The 19242-nt window shown below is 43.3% G+C and overlaps 1 protein-coding gene across 8 annotated transcripts in view; it reads right to left on the bottom strand.

Annotated features, from left to right (window-relative positions):
- Positions 1-19242, bottom strand: part of mef2d (myocyte enhancer factor 2d) — a 73613-nt gene that overhangs the window by 2081 nt on the left and 52290 nt on the right. For 2 of the 8 annotated variants that reach the window (XM_008297922.1, XM_008297920.1), the window contains exons 7-11: positions 14036-14214; positions 12056-12085; positions 9066-9183; positions 8450-8633; positions 6634-6702 (exon numbers count right to left, since the gene is read on the bottom strand). In XM_008297922.1, coding sequence (XP_008296144.1) covers positions 6634-6702; positions 8450-8633; positions 9066-9183; positions 12056-12085; positions 14036-14214 — 580 coding nt within the window. The remainder of the gene's footprint in view (positions 1-6633; positions 6703-8449; positions 8634-9065; positions 9184-12055; positions 12086-14035; positions 14215-19242) is intronic. The other 6 variants (XM_008297926.1, XM_008297925.1, XM_008297924.1 and 3 more) reach the window with 4 other exon arrangements.

Here is a 19242-nt window from a genome sequence, read left to right as displayed (position 1 = left end):
GTCTAGAATGTTATAAAGAAGTGTGATCACTGGGCTGTGAGCAGCTACACAACACACTGAAGAACTCCTGTGCCACAACGTTGTGCCTCAGACACCTCAGGGCGTTACAGTAGATGCTGTGGGTTAATTAACAACCACGTGAGCACGGTGTTTTTCACTTTTAAAAACTGCCGTTTCTTCTCTCAATGGAAGTCTGACCTCAAGTCACCAATGATAGCGCTCAGCGTGATGTCGGCTCATCCTGGCTGCTGGCTGACTGTCACAAACTACGCTGCTTTCCTTTGTGCTCAAGTTCATGAAGAAATTGCAAATGGCAACCAACCAGCGACCACAAAAACTGAGTATAACCCAGATGCTCCTGTCAATGTCGCACGGTTTCCTGACCTATGACAGCGACTTAGGTGACAGACTTCATGCACAAACGTTCTCAGGACTTTTTGATCACCGACAAAAAAGATTTCACAGCAATGAAAAGTTGTCAAAGCAAAAAATAAATAAATAAAATCCTGTCATAATGGCAAACAATAGATGTGGGCCTATTAATTTATCAGGATATGCATGATTTCGTGGATTTGATTGGACGTCACATCGGGTGGCAACAACATTCCAGCCGGCTGACTGTGTGGTTTTATCGCTGGTGAAAGGGCGACCACAGAATTAATAAATGAATGCGGAGTTTGTTTTTGCACTAATCTACAGTTGAACAGAATGCTTCAAGTCTATTTTGGACTGTTTTACATATAAAGTGATGGTGTGTTGGGCTCTGAAAGCTGCCTCACACCCAGTACTGTACCTGAATGCATTCTGAGCACACACACACACCGACTTTACATTAATGAAGGCTAATCAGCACACTCTCCTCTCTGCTGCTGTCTCAATGAATATATTTCAAACCAACTTTTTCCTGATTATGACAAGACGCACAACACCCATTTAAAATGTTCACAAGTTTAGAAAATAGGATGGTGGCCTGAAGGGGAACACAATAACATTTGATTGAGCCGCTCTAAAGATAGTTTCCACGCACGAGCCTCTTAAGACGCTCAGGACAAAAAAAAACCATGTGCCAAAAAGCTTTCGTGTACGCCACCGTCTGCGCTTCTACCTGCGACAACTCTTTGATCAGCCCCTCCGCCCTCACGCTCAGGCTTCACCTCCTCCTCCTCCGCTGGCTGGAGGCTGAGTCGAACCTGTCACTGAGGCTGACACCGACTGTTGACGCTGCACTGTGGCTCGCTCCTTTGACGGCGTCGACATGATTTTTCGGATTGGGCTCGCTCTAACTCACCCTCTACCACAGCTTGACACGAAGATCTGAATTTGAAGCTCCCAATTACTGCGTTTTCGCCCCTCGGGTGTGTTCTAATATGTCATATCATGAGCCATCTGCAGCACTGTATCTCTAATATTCCCTCAATTACTGGCAGACTGAGAGGGGAATTTAAGATAGCACTCCTCCAGGCGATCTGGGTCTGCGGTACTCAAATGTGCTCACTGTCTTCCTCCATCTGACACACACACACACACACGAACACACACGAACACACACACACACACACACAGAGTTAAAGTTGTGCTCTCTCGCCGCCTTACATACAAATGCTCCTTCCCTCTTGCACTCTCTCCCTTTCCTCACACACACATGCACGCATAAATCCCCTCGGTGGCGGCGAAGCTCACTCCGTCTCTCGCCGTACCCACTTCATCAAACCTGCACGTCGTGGCTCGGGCGGGCGCAGGTAGATGGATGGCGGTGCCACGGGGGTGCGGTTGCTATGGCGAGTGAAAACGGCCGAGTCAGCGGGCCAGTGACAGTGATGAAGGCGAGAGCGGCAGGCTACCCCCCCGAGCACTAACAACACAGCGAGCACAGCCAGAAGCAGACACTCGGTTACAGTGCGGGCGCGGTGAGCTGCAGCCGTTGTTTCCCCAAAAAAATAAAAAATAAAAAAAACGCTCTGCTTTTCTGAGGATCAACAGAAATAACTCGTCTCCAATTAAATTCCGATCGGATCGTTTTGCTGACAGTTGTCATTCCCACAACAACGTGCTATAATTCACAGTTTCCTAGGTGTGGCAACTGACTGTTAGTGCTGTTTGCAATTGTTTACTTAGATTTAGTTTTTGTATTGTTAGACATTTTAAGGGGGGCGGGGGTTTCATCAGTGTTACAGATTAAGATCAGCTTTCAAGTCTTACTTATTGTGTGAAAATGTCTTGTGGTATTCTTGGAGAGCTGTTTCAACACAAACCGCTAGTTTGCAAGAGTCTGCATGTGGTACAGAACTCGTGCCCTGGTGGCGACTGCGTTAAAGGAGCAATACATGCTCAGCAGTAGAAAGTAAATGAATTCTTCCAAGCAAACTATAAAAGTAGTGACAACCACTATATGTCCACAAGTGTTTACAGCTGCTAAAGTGCACTGGAGTGTAATTAAGAGGCATGTCATCAGTGTTCTTTTAGCTTAACAGAACGCCTGTGCTTTCAACTGAGTACAGAGGAGATAAATAAAGGAATCTTTTAAAGGATCCTCCTGTGCTGCTTTGGTGTTGATTCGCTCTGCAGTGGGGAACTTCTGTCGCCCCCATCTGGCAGCAAAAGTAATAACACTAATTAAGTGTGCTTGTTGTTATTGATCACTTCCTTCGTTAGACTGTAATCCTTCCTCTGAGAGTTTCTTCTTTTTTTTTTGTCCAGAGCATTAGAAATGTTTCTTGGACCCTTTCTTTGGTTGGTGTTATAGCCCAGTCCTGATCTTCAATCATGGCAAACTAATCACTGCTAGGTAAACAATTGACTCCCAGTGCACCAGCATGGGAATGAACTAGAGAGATTTATCTAGCACTAAATAAGCTTATTGTCATTGTGCGAATTTGTTTTGAAGTAACCGACGTACATATAGGTATTTTAAAGTCCCGCACACTAAATCTGTCAATCTGGAGCTCACTTTTAAAGAAGCTCAATCAGCGGGAACTTACATCCACACATAGTAGAATCTAGCAGCTCATGTTTCCAGAGAGAGAGAGAGGTGATTTGCACGATGAAAAGTTCAATGATTTTAAATGCACCTTAAATGTATTGACTTGTGTTTTTGGACAACTTAAATCAAAACTATTGAAGACAGAAGGAGGGTTGGGTGATGAAGAGTTAAAAAAGGAAAGGCTAGACAGCATTATTTAGCTGCTTAATGTTGTGGTACATTTTTACTTTCAGCCATAAAATAGTTTATATTCGTTCAATTTGTGTGATTAAAATTGAATTGCTTATAACCAATCAGTGCTGTTTTGGCTTAACTGCCACGTAGGGATCATTCGCGCTTATTTATTCCTTAACAAGATCAAAACGACTTCACGTCAGTAGCAACTTTTCAGAACTGATTTTCCTCAGTGCAGCAGATGTTTTTGGGAAAGCAGCGTGCTGTAGCTGTGTGGCTGAAGTGTAAAGAGTACAGTACCAGCAGAGGCCCTCCTCCCTGCCAAAGAGCAAGTTGGACTGAGAAGCCAAGCTGTGGAGGGAGTTGGGGGGGAGAAAAAAAAAAGAAGAGACAAGCAAGTTTAAAAAAGCTAAAACAGCAGGGAAACAGTGGGACGGAGGCCAGTCGTGGTCAATCCAGACATGGTTACTACAAAAACACAAAAGGCTCAACAGCTGCTTCGGTCACGCTGCAATGTTGTTGGAGGCGGTTGTGCGTGGCAGGAAGTGTTAAAGCTGGTGCAGACAGAAATTTCATAGTCATTCACATGCATGGCATTTTTATACAGTCACTTCCAATACACTTGAAATAGTTGGCTTTTGGCACAAATCAGCCTCTACTGGTAAGCAGAGATTTCTGAGCGCCTAATAGCTGCCTGTTAAGCCGTTTTATGCCTCTTAATAAACTAACCTGGGACCATCTTATATCACAGTGATGCATAAACAAACAGGCTACACACTTGGGACTCCATAACACATAAATTGCATTTTTTTTTTTATCTTACAGGTAGAAGGAAGTATAATGAAGCCGCTATAGTTTCTAATCTGTAGTCTGGGAAAACACTGATTCCACCTGGGAGGTTTTACTGATCAGCCTCTGATAGCATGTGTGCATTGTGCCCTGCCAACAAACAAGTGTGTCCTGTAAGCAATTTAGCAACGTGTGCCCTGTCTGCAAATGTTTTCCTCTTAAACCACAGCTGAGAGAAAGCTGTGTGGGAGAGGGTAGGTGGAGTCAGACAGAGAAAGAAAGTGTGTTTTCGGGATGAAAAACAAGGACAAAGTGAGACAAGCACAAGCCGCTACAGATGTTTGTCACTAACACAGCATTTTATCCATTCTGTAAGCCCAACACTGAAAGACTTGCACCGATGTGGACGGATTGAGTGGACAAAACAACACTTACACAAGCAAACATTAGCTAAAAGTGATTCTGTTCATTTCCTGCTAAAGTGTCCCAAATGGAGGCCCTGTCTGCTGATAACACATCGACTCAGCAAGAAAACAAACAATGACAACACGTCCTGCAACAACCGGTTATCCGGAGAGCCCTTCTATATAAACACACAAACAAGCTGGAAGCGAGGCTCTGCGGAGAGGAGGTTCAGGGGGCAGCCGTGACATTAACATTTAGATTGGGGAGTCAGGGGGAAGATGAGAGTCAACAGGTGTACACCAAATTAACCGAGCTTGACAAAAAGATCAGGAAATAAGAGGAAGGACGGCAGTAGTGGAAGAAGGGATGATTAAAAAGGGGGGATGGGAGAGAGTAAGATGACAGAAATCATTTCCTTGCGGAGCCTGCGGCGAGGAAAAGTGTGGACGACAGCGAAGGCGAGGCTCGCAGCCAAGCCGTCAATCACTATTTGATTGGAAGGGCTTGCTTGCATGCTGTGAGGCCGCGCTGCGATGAAATCAAAAACAAAGCGGAGCAGTCTGGGCTGCAGAAGTGCCCACGTCTGCCCATGCTGTCCTAGGACAGCACGATTTTCCGTCGTGCCGAGAGAACAGTTTGGTGTGCTGGGAAAGCTTCCCACATTTCTGTGGTGCTCGCTTGTTTTCGGTGACAGCGATTCTGTTTTTCTGATCCCACACACAACACAGCAAACCTGCCTGGTGGCGATTCTGGTGTCAAACATGAGGGTGCTGAAACTTTGTCACCATCAAAATCTGCCCTGCATGATTATGGATCAAATAGAAGTCCAAGTAATGTGCAGGACATCTTGTATTATTTACAACTAGGACCTTCACAATGTTTTTCAGGATCGAATTAAACACAGATGAACAGTGAGATTTAAAAAAAATGTGGCTCTTTACAGAAGAACTAATTTAACAACACCACTTTTGGTTCTGGAAACGTGTGACTTTGCACTATTTCTGAGGTTAAGAGCTGCAGCCGTACAGCAGTAGCAAACCTAGGTTAAGGATAATCGTGATATAATAAACGATGTCTGCATTTCCCTCAGTGAGAAACAGTTGTTGGAACGTTACAGCTAAAAAATCAGGGAAATGACTGCTGGCTGCTTCTTCAGAATCTCTGAGCGGTATAACAGATCTGTTTGCAGAAGGATTTCATACAATCTGGACTGCCATTTGTTAACATTTACAAGGCGATATGAAGAGTTCTGCTGCGTATGAGCTGGTGGTGACTGTTAACTATATGCTGCTTTTTCAAAGATGCTCAACCCCCTGGAGTCCCAGCTGTTGTATACAATAACAAACAACCTATTATCATATTTTCATGGACAGTTTTCAGCTTGTCAGACAGAAGAACAAACAACGGTCTCTCTGCTGACAGATACACTTATTAAGGGTCTTTTTTCACACATTTCTGGTATTTTTAAATCTCTGTGCAATCTCTCAAATGAACTTAAAGCTGAGATGCATTTGTAGCTGCGATGGTTGTAACCAGCAAAAAGATAAAAGCATTAAGATGTTAGAGGTTCATTGATTCAATCCAAAAACAAACTGCAAATCAATAAATGTTTTGTATCTGCTTGTATGTAACTGACTTTGACAGCTCAGCTACATCTAAATTATTCTCTTAGTCATGTGACTGTAGGAATTTATGGCCTACATGTATCTGAGGAATTGAATCTTGTGTCTGACTGTCAGCTGAGAGTGACAGCTAAATGGCTGAAAGATAAAATTTTAATGCGGTAAGCGTGTCGGTGGCACACAGCTGTGCGCTGGTTCAGTGTTGGGGACTGAAAGCAGCACCCAGAGATTCCTTTCATTTTCAGAACCTAGCAAGGTGCTGCGGCTGTCACGCTGAAGCTTCGTCCTCTTTGTGCCTGACACTTCCAAAGAGCTTCAGATCTGAGCTTTCAGTGGCGTAAGAACTCTTAGAATCACACCGGTAAACCGATAATCTGGGAAGGAACAAAGTGCTTTAGCTTCAACGGAACTGAAAGAGCAATGAAGAGCAGACACAGCAAAGCAACGGGAATCACATCCAACATGTAAATGAAAAGAGAAGATGGCTGGACATCATATTTGTCATGTAATTGGATCTATTGTGTAAATTTCTTTGAAGTCTTTTGATCACACGCTGCCACGTTATTATACACTCATAACTGGGTGTGTGAGGAGTGTATAATGACTTGACAGATAAATGGCATGGCAGAGCTGCACGGCACTAGATGCTATCATGTCATTCACCTCAGGTTAGCAGCAAAATTGGAGATGCAGTTAACCATCTCCGCATTCTGTTTCTCTGCACCCCACATGCTGTGGAGAAAAGGGGGGAGGGAGGACAAAACAAGAGGCAGTTACAAGCTGCTCCCCCATCCACAGGTTAGCCTAGCACAGCCAGACTGGACACACAAAGACTTAGCACTACCAGCTCAATTTGTACGACAGAATTGTGTCTGATTAAGATAGCTCATACTATAGTTGTTTGGCAATGAATTTGTAAAATGCACATTTTTTACTTAGCCTCCCGTCTACCTGTAATGAGTACAAAATAATGTAAACACCTCATGACAAGGACTAAAACCCTGAAGTAAACACAAAACAATGATAAATGTGTTACTGGAGTTGTAGTCATCAGTATTTAGCTCTGTGGCGTGCAAACTTGGCTAAAATGAATGACCCACTCAAAAACAGTATTTAAAAGATGGACGTAGCTTCCATGTTTGAAAGGTGAAGCCAAAGCAGAAGTGACTTAAAGCTGCATTCTTTCTAACGGCCAGCAGGGGTCGACTCCACTGGTTGCATAAAGGAGCCCAATTGTATAGGAGACAATGACTCGATTTCTCACTTGATTTGTTCCCTTAGTTGACATTTTTCTAATGAGTTTATGGTGTCAGTCTGTAGTGAGAAGTCTCCTTCAGAACAACTTAATGTTCAGTTTGTAAATTACGGTTGAAGTGGGAGTAAAATAGACGATAAAGTGTCAAAGAGCTATCAGTGAGCTCCGCCCCTCGCTCACCATGTCTGGTTTGAAAGGATCAAATTCCAAACTGTAGTTTACAAAAGAAGTGGCTGCATCCATCATTTATATTCAGTTCATGGACCCACCTTAGTAGCAGCGTTAACAAAGGTGATTTAGTTACTTTAATGTGACTTTCTAAGGAGCTGTTTTCATTTTTAGCTGAAGAAAAGCTGCACTGGGAATTTTCCAGCAGCATATCTTAGAAACTAAGTTTGACCATGCAATGCAATTAAGTCAAGAGTCTTTGCTATGAAGTATTTATTCTCAGCTCTCAGACTTCGACCTGTACATGTTGTACGCTTTCGCACTTCTGTGACTTGACCTTTAAAACATGAGAACCAAATTCAAATTATAATAGTACAAAGTAGTCTTCTGTTTCAAAACTACCGGGAGATAAGTCATGGAGGCGTCACGGAGCAATCCTGAGGAGAGCAGTAGTGGAGTAAAGGCCTAAATAACTGAACACAACTGTGTGAGTGGGCCATAGGTGCAATTACGTGGTTAAACTCTGGAAGGAGTCAGATTAATTTGGCTTTAAGGTAAAATAGAGAAAACTGGCAAAGCGAACAAGGGAAACAAAGGGACTAGTTGCCAATGTCCTGAGTGTGACCTTGAGGGTAAACTACAGACTGACATCACATTATGCAGTTATTTCTTGGCTGGCTAAAAAAAAGGAGTATTGAAGTGTAGCTTTTAGAGTTGTAATCTGGTGTGCCAGATAACACAGCTAGCAGCCTAGCCTCGCTACCAGGAGCTAAATCAGAGTGGGACTGCAGTGGGACTTGGAGCTGAGGGGAAAAGATGCAGGGTGGGGAGGAAGTATCTAGGTCACCACAAAGATGAATCAACCGCAGCTGGGGTGATGCTACAGCTTTGTACAGGAGAGGTGCTTCAACTGTTCTATGAGCACATGTTAAGATTGAATCTGGGAAAGGTGTAAAAGGTCTACTCGTGACTTGTTTGAGGGAAGGGGTCAAAGAGGAGGAAACTGGTGAATCAATCTCATTTCTGGGTTTGCTAAAGGACGAAAAGGGAACTTACACCAAGTTACTGAGTGACGCCAAGCTCAGCTGCTGTTGCTGCTGCTGCTGTTGCTGTTGTTGTTGTTGTTGCTGGGAGACTGCTGGTTGCTGTTGCTGTTGCCAGGCAGCCATGTTGCCAGGCACCAGCCCTGGTGGTGTGAACGTCTGGAGCGCTGTGAGATCTGCACTCGTCAGCTGGTACTCTGGGATTAAGGGATGGATGGGGGGGAGAGACGCAGAGGGGAAAAGAAAGAGAAAGAAGATGGAGAGGAGGGGTGAGGGGGATTGTTTTACATCATACAACTTTCTGGCGCATCAATATTAATCAGGGCTAATCCATATTAATGGAGACCTTTGAAGTGGAATCATTCCAGAAGCTCTCACACAATGAACAAAGTGAATATTCATAGTGGTTTGTGGCATCACACTGCAAGGTTTTCAAGTTTTTCTACATGGCACTCAAGAGTTCTCATAACATAATATAGACCATATCTTTTACTTGGCATTATGTTTTACCTTTTTTCTGTTTTATTATTATTATTTTAATTCAGCAGTGTCTCTCCTGCCCTGATGCTAACAGACAGATAAAACGCCTCGTCTTGCTGCGTGGGGCGGCGGCGCCTTCCATGTCTTACCAGTGTTGTAGGCCGTCTGCATGCCAGAGAAGGGCGCGAGGAGACTGGGTGTTGCCACGGAGACCACTGGTGTGGTGAGCGGCTGTGCCACCTGGGAGCCACCTAGCCGCTGAGCATTCTGGGAAGACAGAGAGACGGACAGAGAAAGCTGAACATCAGGAGCTGAAGAGGAGATTAACTGCTACAGCTGGGATCTGCAGTTACAGAGGGTTGTCAGCTACCGAAAGAAAAGTTGCAAGAAGTGAATACGTTCAACGTGTACAATCTAACTATAAGATTTACGCCTGGTACAATTATCTGCATCTCCTCTGCGCACAGTGTACTTCATTCGTGCATCTTTCCCTGTGCCAGTATGCCACTAACATAATTGCATCTGAAAGTTTTGATGGAATCTCTGAAAACACGCAGAGGATTTGAAACTTCTTTGGCCACGACGTCCGTGTGTGATTTACGACCAAACCCTTTCTTCCCTGGATCCATGTATCCAGTGTTGTGGCTCTGCGTCGTGAGAAAAACCTGGTCCGGTTCCACAACAAATCATGTCTTTTTTCTCCTTATATGGACTGAGTGTAGAAGTTCACGGCACATGACTTCATCCATTTTCAACAGCAATAATGATAATGGTTAGCATGTGCTTTTCCACTGTACAGCAGAGTGGATGCAGAGACCTTGCAATGTGACCAGAAACAATTCAATTACTACTGAAATATTGCACTATAAACACAGCTTGTTCCACTTCCAGTTGAAATAAATAAGCATCTGTGATTTAATTGTACCCTCTGGTTTACAAAGCAGAAGTGCAGCGACTAACTTGCAGCCCTGGTTTTCCTGCCACTTTTAAAGTTTTGTTAGCAGATTAAATTAAAAAAACCAAATAAATCTAACTGAAAGCCGATAACTAAAGTATGATATGACAAACAGATCACTTTATGTTGTGTGCGCGGGCCAGTGGAAGATGTTTTATTCATCACGCCACAGCCAGAAGCGTTGCTGCTCCTATCCAAGCACCTCAGCTCTCTCCGAGGTGTTTAACTTTTTCTGTGACACTTTAACATCGGCGTGCAAGATGAGAAAAGTCTCGCATCTCGAGGTGGCATTGGCAAGGCAACGCTGTCGCCAGGGCCGGGTGCTTGTGTTATGTAGCGTCGCGGTGGAAGGTGTTATGAGAGGCATCGCTGTGCCGGAGAGTCATGCTGACAGGAACGCATGCATCGACAAGGCTGACGGGGGGAAGAGATGAGCGCCGAAGAGTGCATGTGTGTGTGTGTGTGTGCAGGAACGTGTTTGTGTTGGAAAAAAGGTCTGTGCGCAGGGAGGTATGCGAGGAATGAATACACAATGTGAGGTGCGCGTTTGTTCCGAGGTGAGTGTATATTTATGCAAAGAAATATGCATGAACATGTCAGCATGCATGTGTGCGGAGGACTGAAGGGGTCAGCGTATCCGAGTCTGACATGTCCATCTGCGTTCCAGGTTGGAGACTTTGTGAGCTTTCCTCGCTGATCCTCAGAGAGTCGACACTCAGATGAAACCAAACATGCACATGCTGAGCAGCTTTAACACACAGCAGAGAGTCAGCTGGTTGCTCCGGTTCCCTCAATATTTCTTCTCTACAGTCTATTTGTGTTGAACAAATGTCACTTTAGACTGGGCTCTACTGTACCATAAATATTTTTTTGGGGGGGTTTTTGATTCAATTTGCTCGTGAGATCACAAAATGCAACAAAATTTTACTCCTTACTTTCTCGTAATACGGCATTCAAAAATGGAAAATCGATTTCAAATTTAATAAGATTTAGCTTGAAGGACACAAGAACTGTGAAAAGGAAACTAATATTGTTAAGCCTCTCATTTTTGGAATTTACAGAAAGTAACAGTATTGGGATTCAGATGGATAGATTTGATTGAAATGCCATTTAGGCCAATCACATCACTTGATTACAGTTGTCAAGTGAGCAGCTGGAAGAGTAAGTTACTGGCATTGTCAAGTAAGGATCGGTCCATTTCCTACTTGTACATAAAATCACTTTATGGTACTTTCAGCTGTCTTTTTTTTTAAAGTAAAGTCTGAATTAAACCTTAACTTTGAGATCAATTTGCTGTCTTGCAGAGATTGAACTGAGTAGATGGATAACTACTCGCCAAGAAAATACCTCAGACATACTAGTAACCCAGTATGTTATGGGGCAAGTTTGTCTTTGAAACTGTTCACGTGTATTGTTTTTTCTACCAATTAACAAATACGATAAACTCTTTCTGGGAGGTTTTTGTTACCTTTGTACAGCTTGGCCTGTATTTGGCTGCCGCTTAGCCTTTATCCACATATACATGAGACTGGTATCAATCTTTCCATCGAACTCTTGGCAAGAATGCAAATTAGCATATGTCCAAGTCTTCTTAAGAAGAAAGTCTTCAAATGTAAATTGCAAGTTAAGCTGCACGTCTGTCGTGTCGAGGAGATGCTTGAAATAATGATTTATTTTCCCCCTGTTAAAACTCAGCGTAATAAATCCATTTTCTTTTAGACTACTTGTGCTATAGATCTTTTTTAATCATTCAATTAAAAGCAATGCATTTCTAGTTTTGGTTTGAATGTAGTCTGCTTTTTGTAAGTCGCTTCAGACAAAGTATCTGCCAAATACACTGAAACTAGAAGCCCTGTGACTTGTGACTTCATGAAACAGGTTTTTAGGAGTCAAATAGGAGTCATTTTTGAAACTACAGCTCCACTCAGACTCGGTGGAGCCCAGTCTGTAGTGAACGCTGAAGACTCGTGTTCAAATCTTGCAGGAACAGATGCAACCAGGTGATTCGTCCACCGTCTGTACGCAGCTCTGACGCTCCACCGGCTTTGCTTCTGCACTCGTGAAAGCAACGGGGCGGCTCAGTCGACCCGGATGGGATGCATTTGTGTCACACTCATGCTTGGTGAGGTCACACAGAGTTTTGACACCACATCCATGATGCTAAATCTCTAGAAGTCTATTCACCTCACTCACCAACTCCAGCTCCTCCTCTGTCTGCACGGCCGGGCGAAGGGGGAGGGGGGGAGTAAAAAACAGAGGACGGTTAAGTTTCTGTCACAACTAACTGCCGTCAAAATATGAACAAAACTAGAGAGAGAAAAAAAATGAGGATTACTTCCAGAATAATTCTATCTAAAGTAATGAAACTATTAAATGTATGGTCCTCTCAACGGGGCCTCCACTCCTCAACAGTTACGTCAAAATGCGCCAAAACTGATGGATGTCTGACTGAAGGAGACCTGACTGGATCCAGATGCTCAATTGCAGAGCAGAAAGAAGATATGAAAAGCTCTTTTATATCCCCAAGATGTCTGCTTGTAGGTTTGTCTATACAATCTGGACTGGGACGTCTACTTTAAGTGCCAAGTTAACTTTGCTATGTATAGACAGAGAGGTTTTTTTTTTGTGTGCTTACATGTTTCTGGCAGGAGAAATTTAAATTATGTAATATTTGGTAAACTAGAGGCACATTTGGAGTTGCTTACACAGATGTGCGATTCGACAGGATATAATTAATTTCTATTTCCGGCAATAAAAGTGAAAAAGGACAAGAGGACATGGATGCAGCGGGTGTAGATGATCTGCAGAGATCCAGGAGCTTTTTTTAGGGGCCTCATGCAAGAAGATTTTCGCTTTCCGGTGCTTAAAGTCAAACTCACCGTGCTTTTTTCAGCCTAATCAATAGTTGCTGATGAGTGTGCACACTATTAGAACAATTAATGCCCCTTATTGACATTTAAAATGACCTGTCCAACTCCTTAAATTTAAGCTGAATTAAAAAAACATATACAACTCATTACACAAGTTTAGCGATGCCGGTAGTCGTACTAAGAGGCTTCAAATAATTACAGTCCTACTACAGCTGTCTTCACGATGTTGTACTCTGGCAAATAAAGAAAATGATTTAGTGTAGATACCAAAAGACATCTTGCTAAAGCAACAGTAGTCCTTGGCTAAAAAGAGAAGCGGTTCAGGGGAATGGGCGCTCATTGAAATACATCTTCATGATATGACGCACGCTGCTGGAGGCTGAGAGGACGTCCCCCTGGACAGAGTCTTGAGCAAAGATCTGAAGACAGCTACTGGATGCTGAGACGATCCGACTATAGTTTTCATGCTAGAATATATTTTAGTAAACTCTTAATCCCTCCGTTTGTTTTTCCCACTTGTGGAAAGCATAGACTGTATAAAAGATGGACGTAGCTACCGTGACGTCACCCGTTGGTTTCTGCACTGAGAAAATGAAGCCAGTGTTTTGCTACTTCCTGGTTGACATCTTGGATTTTTGGAGCCAGTGACGCAAAAATCGTGGGAGGGGGGCAGAGCCATAGGAGCAGCGATTGGTCAGACGGATTGAGAGGCGGGCCCTCTCTGCCCCGCCCACATTTACCGCCTTCTGCTCGCTTCGTCTGCATCGTCGCTGCCGACTGTCAATCAAGCCAGCCACGCCCCTTGCCCCGCAAAATGTTGACGATTTTTTAAAAATTCAGTATTGATTTATTTTCAGATTGGCCACCTGATCTCTGGATTTGACCATGAAAACTAATAAGAAGAAAATCCTGAGCTGTAGGAATGCAGTATTTCGTGATCTGTGATCACTTCTTTTCCAATTCCAGTCTATGGGAGCCAGAGCTTTTTGGAGGCAGCAGCTAGTGGACGTAGGTTTTTGACACTTCCGGGTTGGCTTCATTTTTCAGGGCCGGTTGCTTTTATACAGTCTATGGTGGAAAGTCAGACTACCTGTGGATCACTTGAACGGCTAATGAAAATCTCTTCATGTGAGTGCGTCTTGCATGAGGCCCATTGTGTTATTAGACATACTCGTTACGTCTGAGTCCTTTCTAATGCTTCCTTTAAAGCCTCAGTGATTTGTAAGACGCTACTTATTCGACTCATTTCGAGTTCAACTAAAGTGCCGTTTCCACTCAGTCCTGCTCTCCTCACCAGCTGCATGAGGCTCTTGCCACTCTGCGAAGTGATGACCCTCAGGTCCGGCTTGCGGCTGTTGACCATCTGAGGGCTGGGTGGAGTTGGAGATTTAGCCAGGACTACTTTCCCCAGGCTGTTGCCGTTGGATACGGAGAGGAGGCCCGGGGAGGCCCTGGCACTGATGTAGCCATTAGCTGCAGAGACACAAACAGAGAGAGAGAGAGAGAGAGGTTCAGTGAAGAGGACTGGGAGGAGGAGGAGGTTGTGCGTTTGTCCGTTTTGATGTTTTCAGTTTGTGTGTCTACCTGTGAACTGTCTGTGCGTGTATATTGAACTCTTTGCGCGTGTTTGTGTGCGTTCTCATTAGCGAGTTGGATCGCTTTGTCGCGCCGCATTCCCCTCATTGTTTCTGCAGCTCAAACACTGTCTTTTGGCAGCATTCTGATTTTCTGCAGCTCCTTCACATCAAAACTGTGTCATGCTCTCTCCAGAACTATTTTATTTCTGTTTTCTCTTCCTCTGTACGCCTTTCTTCTTTTTTGTTTCGCACGTCTCGCCGTTCGGTGAGAACAAAAAACACACAAATGTCTCTGGACTCTTTCCATCTTTTGCGCTCGCTGTCATTGAGCCCCTGGTAGAATTGCTTTCTGCGGACCAATGAAAATTCATCCTGTGCAGTTTATTAGATTGGGCTTCAAATACACTGTATATGACAATACGACAATTGTTGGAGCTTCAAATGTATTTGCACATTTGTGTGATGCATTTCCCATGTGTGCTCGTGTGGATGCATATCATTATAAACTCTGAGGTTTGTTTTTGTCGAGCCTTTCCCAAGATTAAAGTTTAAAGCCTCAGAGAAAGAACAGTTGGTTGTTTTTTTTTCTACACCTGAATTAGATCTAAGTGAGCAGCGTCTTTCTTGTTCAGATTTGATGTTTCTTTCTTGTTCTATAGCATTTTGATTTTAAAAAACTACATTTTCTATGCAAACCATTTATTTTCAAGAATTTGCTAAACACGAGCATCTTGAAAACACAAAAGAACAGAGTGGAAAAAATGGCACATTTGGTTTTAGGAGATGCTAATTTAAAAAAAAAAATCCTCAGACTTGAAGTGGCTGAAAACTCTTTTCTGTGCAGCGTACAGTACTTTCACTGTTTTATCTACAGCATATCTGTTTCCTAGATGGGGGAATTCCAGCAACGTGACAGGCCACATTACAGAAGGGACGCATCTGTCGAACGCACCCCTTTTTGAAAGAATCGGCCATACCTGACACATGACATAGTTCAGTTGCAGAACAGCATGTCGGTGTATTGATTTTCTACACCTGTGGGGGTTTTAAACTGACTGCACACCCGACAATGAGGACGCTGTGCGACCATGGGGGACTAAACTGAGAGCTTAGCTTTTGGTTTAGTTCGGGTTAGTGATGGTTAAACTAATGGGCTTAGAAATGCATTATGTAAAGAAACAAATGTGTGCGTGCTTTAACATTAACCTGGTTATTAGTCGCAAAACTATTAAAGTCTATAGTGTACTTCTATATGATCTATAAGCAGCAAGATGTTTTCATGTGGAGGTTGTTCACTGTCAATTAGGTTGTTTAGAGAAAAAAAAAAAAAAAGAAGAAATGCGAGGAATCGGGGGGTATCTGGGTGTCATGACAACAAGATTCCAGCAGACAGCAGCCTGTCCGTGCTGCTGAGGTTGAAAGACAAGTCGACTCAAACAGAGACTCAGTCACAGAGTTTATAAAAGGGGGACAGCAGGGACTTTCCCAGCCCCGACACACACACTCACACACACACAATTGCTGTATTCCCTTTAGACAGGCAGTGAGAGGGTGTGTGTGTGATAGCAGATAGCAGTTCTCCATGACGTCGCCTCCAGACGACAGCGGCATGTGACTCTGCTTCATCTCAGTCTCACACACACACACACACACACACACACGCACACACACACACACACATACACACACAGAGCCTATAAACCTGACAACAACAACAACAAGTGAACACTAGCTCTGTTATCAGCTCGATGGGAGGTAGAACGGCCAGAAAGGCGGGAAGGAGCAAAAAAAAAACAACCACAGTGGCAGTAAAGGGAGGAGTAAATAAAAAAAAAGAGGAGCTGGGAGAAGTTTGTCGGTGTAGCACCTGTACACACTGAGGCAATGAAAACTGCTTTATGTACGACATAAAAAGCAAAGATCTGAAATAAACATGAAGCATTATAAGAAGAAGATTTATTAAGACACGTTTGAAAAAGAGCGAAACGAAATATCAGATAAAAAAAAAAGAAAAGGCTAAAAAACAAAATCAAACTGATTAAACCGGAAAATAAAATGTGCGCCACAGCTTTAGTGCCGTGCAAGGCACGAATAAATTGTCCAAATTAAGTAAATTAAAGGCAGCATCAAGCAGAAAAATGTTGGTGCGGACCTCTCAGACTTTATTCCAGATACGAGGCGAACGAAAAAAACAAACAAAAAAAAAACGAATTGCTGCTTCGCCATGTTTAGTTTTGGGACATTAAGCAGACCTGTCACAGATGATCTGAGATGTCTGGATGGTTCCTAACAGAGCAGCAGATCAGAAATGTATTCTGGCCCTAAACCATTCAGTGGGAGGATACAGACAAAGAAAGAAAAGAAAGCACAGAGGAGGTTTAAGAGCGGAACGGAGGGAAGCTCATTTGACGTGTCTGCTCAGCTAGTTAACTTCATTTCCCCTAAATACTAAAACAAATCATCCGTAATCCATCAACAAAAAGAAAAACTAATAAAAAAAAAAAGGAAGGTGAAAGCATCCAACTTCTACCAGCACTGCAAGTGGAAAGAAAAGAGTAGGTGGGCAAGGAGTTAAGTAGCTAGGAAGGAGGAAAGGAGGGAAGAGGATGGAAAGTAAAAAGAAGGGAAAGGTGAGAGGATGGAGGGAGGAACTTGGGAAAGGTAGGGGAGGAAGGAGAGAGCAGTGTGCTGAGGAAGAAAGGAGACAGGGAACAAAAAAAAAACAAAGTGATGGGGTTAGGAAAGAAGGGATGGATACAAGAAAGGTCAACATAGATGTAGAAAGGTAGGGAAGAAAGATAAAATGATTACTGTAGGGAAGGAAGAAAGGATAAGAGAGAAAGGTAGGAGAGGAAAAGGTAGATAAAGGACAGAAGGATGCAAGGATGATAGAGGAAGTAGGAAATATGCCCGAGCATAATCAAGGAAGTGGGAATAGTTGAAAGCAAGGAGGAGACGACGGAGGAACCGAAAGGATGTGGGGATGTGTGGAGTCGGTAGTGAAGAGAGGAGGAGTTTAGGAATGGAGAGAACTGACAGAATACAGGTAGAGAGAGGAGACGGAGAAGAAAATAATTAGAAAAGAAGGAGGACATGCGATAGAGATCAGAGGTGGGAAGTAAAGGGATGGATTAAAAATAAGGTTAGAATAAGAGTAGAGACCGAAAAAGAGAGGAAGAGGCAAAGAAGAAAGGACCACGTTTTAAATAAAATGGGAAGCAGATACAAAACACAGAAAAAAAGTAGAAGGAAAGAGGAAAAAACAGGAGGGAAGGAATGCGAAAACAGGGATTCAAAAGGATGTGGGGGGAAGGAGGTGAACGATGAAAAGAGAAAGAAGGAGAGGAGATAATGAAGGACGGAAGACGCTGGAGGATAAGGAGACGTTGAAAGACTCTGTTTCCCAGCAGTCACCTGACGAATCACCTGCGTCCCGTTGGCGAACGCTGCTTTCATCGGGTGCTTCTGGGAAATCCCGGGACCCTCCGTGTGTGCGTTTGTTGCGTAACGCTGACACGCTTGCGTCACTGACTGATGGGAATCTGCGTTGTGTGTTTGTGTTTGTGGGTAAAGGTAGAGGTTGGCTGATTTGTGTGTTGACCCCGAGTTGTTAGAGTTAAACACCCACACACGGAGTGAAAGCGAGTGTGTGCGACTGACATGTTTTACAGGTGCCCTCCAGCCAACACAAATCCCCTCCCAGACAACAGCCTGCAGTGCTGGCGTCCTTGTGTGTGTGTGTGTTTACACTATGTTGTACAAGTATTGGGTTTGCTGGAATCCACAGATGCAGATTCTTCACGCATTTCTGTGACTTTCTACGTTCACGACGGAGATTTTAAAACTCAGCCCCGGATGCATTCTTGCTGGAAAGTAAGCGCACATTCAGGATGTAGTGATAAATGGCGGAAAACTGCATCCCGACGCAAAAATGTGACAACGCGCGTGAAGCATAACATCTCCATAGGTTCTTCAGTGAACTCAGAGGTCTCAACAAGCACAACATTGTCCTGCTACGAGAGAGGAGAAAATGAATTCACCAAAATTACAATAATCACATATTCTCAGCGGTGTCTAATTTGGTTTAATCTGCTGAGGTTTAGAGATAAACATCACTGAGATTTCTGCCTCCACAAAAGACAATAAATGTGACGGAAATGCAGTTTTTTTTTGTTCTTAATTCTGTGAAGTTAGTTGTGAAAATCAGAGGCTGAAATAATCCAAAACCTCACTGTTGACTGAGTTCGTTGCTGTTATTTTAATTCTATAATGACTCTTCAACAAATTCCCAATGTCTTTGTTTGTTGCTAAATATAAAGAGAACTTTTTTTTTATATTTATCTTATCAGGACTCAATTACAAAACAACAACACACTGGTTTGTAGATTATCAGAGTTTCTGTTTTTTGTTTTTTTTTTTACGTCTAATTTTTCACCGGTTAAAGAACAAAGAGTAGGATTTCATTCACATTTTGTAATTTGTTATTGTAATCGTCGCAATTTGTTGGAGGCAGAAAATCTCAATGACGTTTATCTCGAAACTTAAGCTGATTAAACCGAATCAGATACCGCTAATTTGGTTGAATAACGCCGAGTATCAGATCCAATAATCGGTCGCCCCCCCAAGTACTGATTTGGAGGACGAGAGAGAAAATCGTTGACACTTATCGCTAGCGGTGAGGAGAAGGAAACGTGTCCTTCTACTACAAAAAAATCACATAACGGTGATATTAAGTGTTTGGAAAAAGTTACTCCGACCGAGTTCAGCCCCTTCGATGGTCTCTTTGTTGTGGTGTGACCTTCAAGCTGCTCTTTCGGTCGCGTCGCTCATTAAAGACGCGTTAATCTCAATTGTAGAAATGAAGACGTTCTGTACTTTTTATTTACATTTGTAGGATTTGTATTGTGCACGACGTCTTGAACTT

Source organism: Stegastes partitus, unplaced genomic scaffold (genome assembly GCF_000690725.1).
Source record: "Stegastes partitus isolate 25-593 unplaced genomic scaffold, Stegastes_partitus-1.0.2 Scaffold1259, whole genome shotgun sequence".
Classification (NCBI taxonomy): Eukaryota; Metazoa; Chordata; class Actinopteri; family Pomacentridae; genus Stegastes; species Stegastes partitus.
This window is presented reverse-complemented; position numbering and strand designations above follow the sequence as displayed.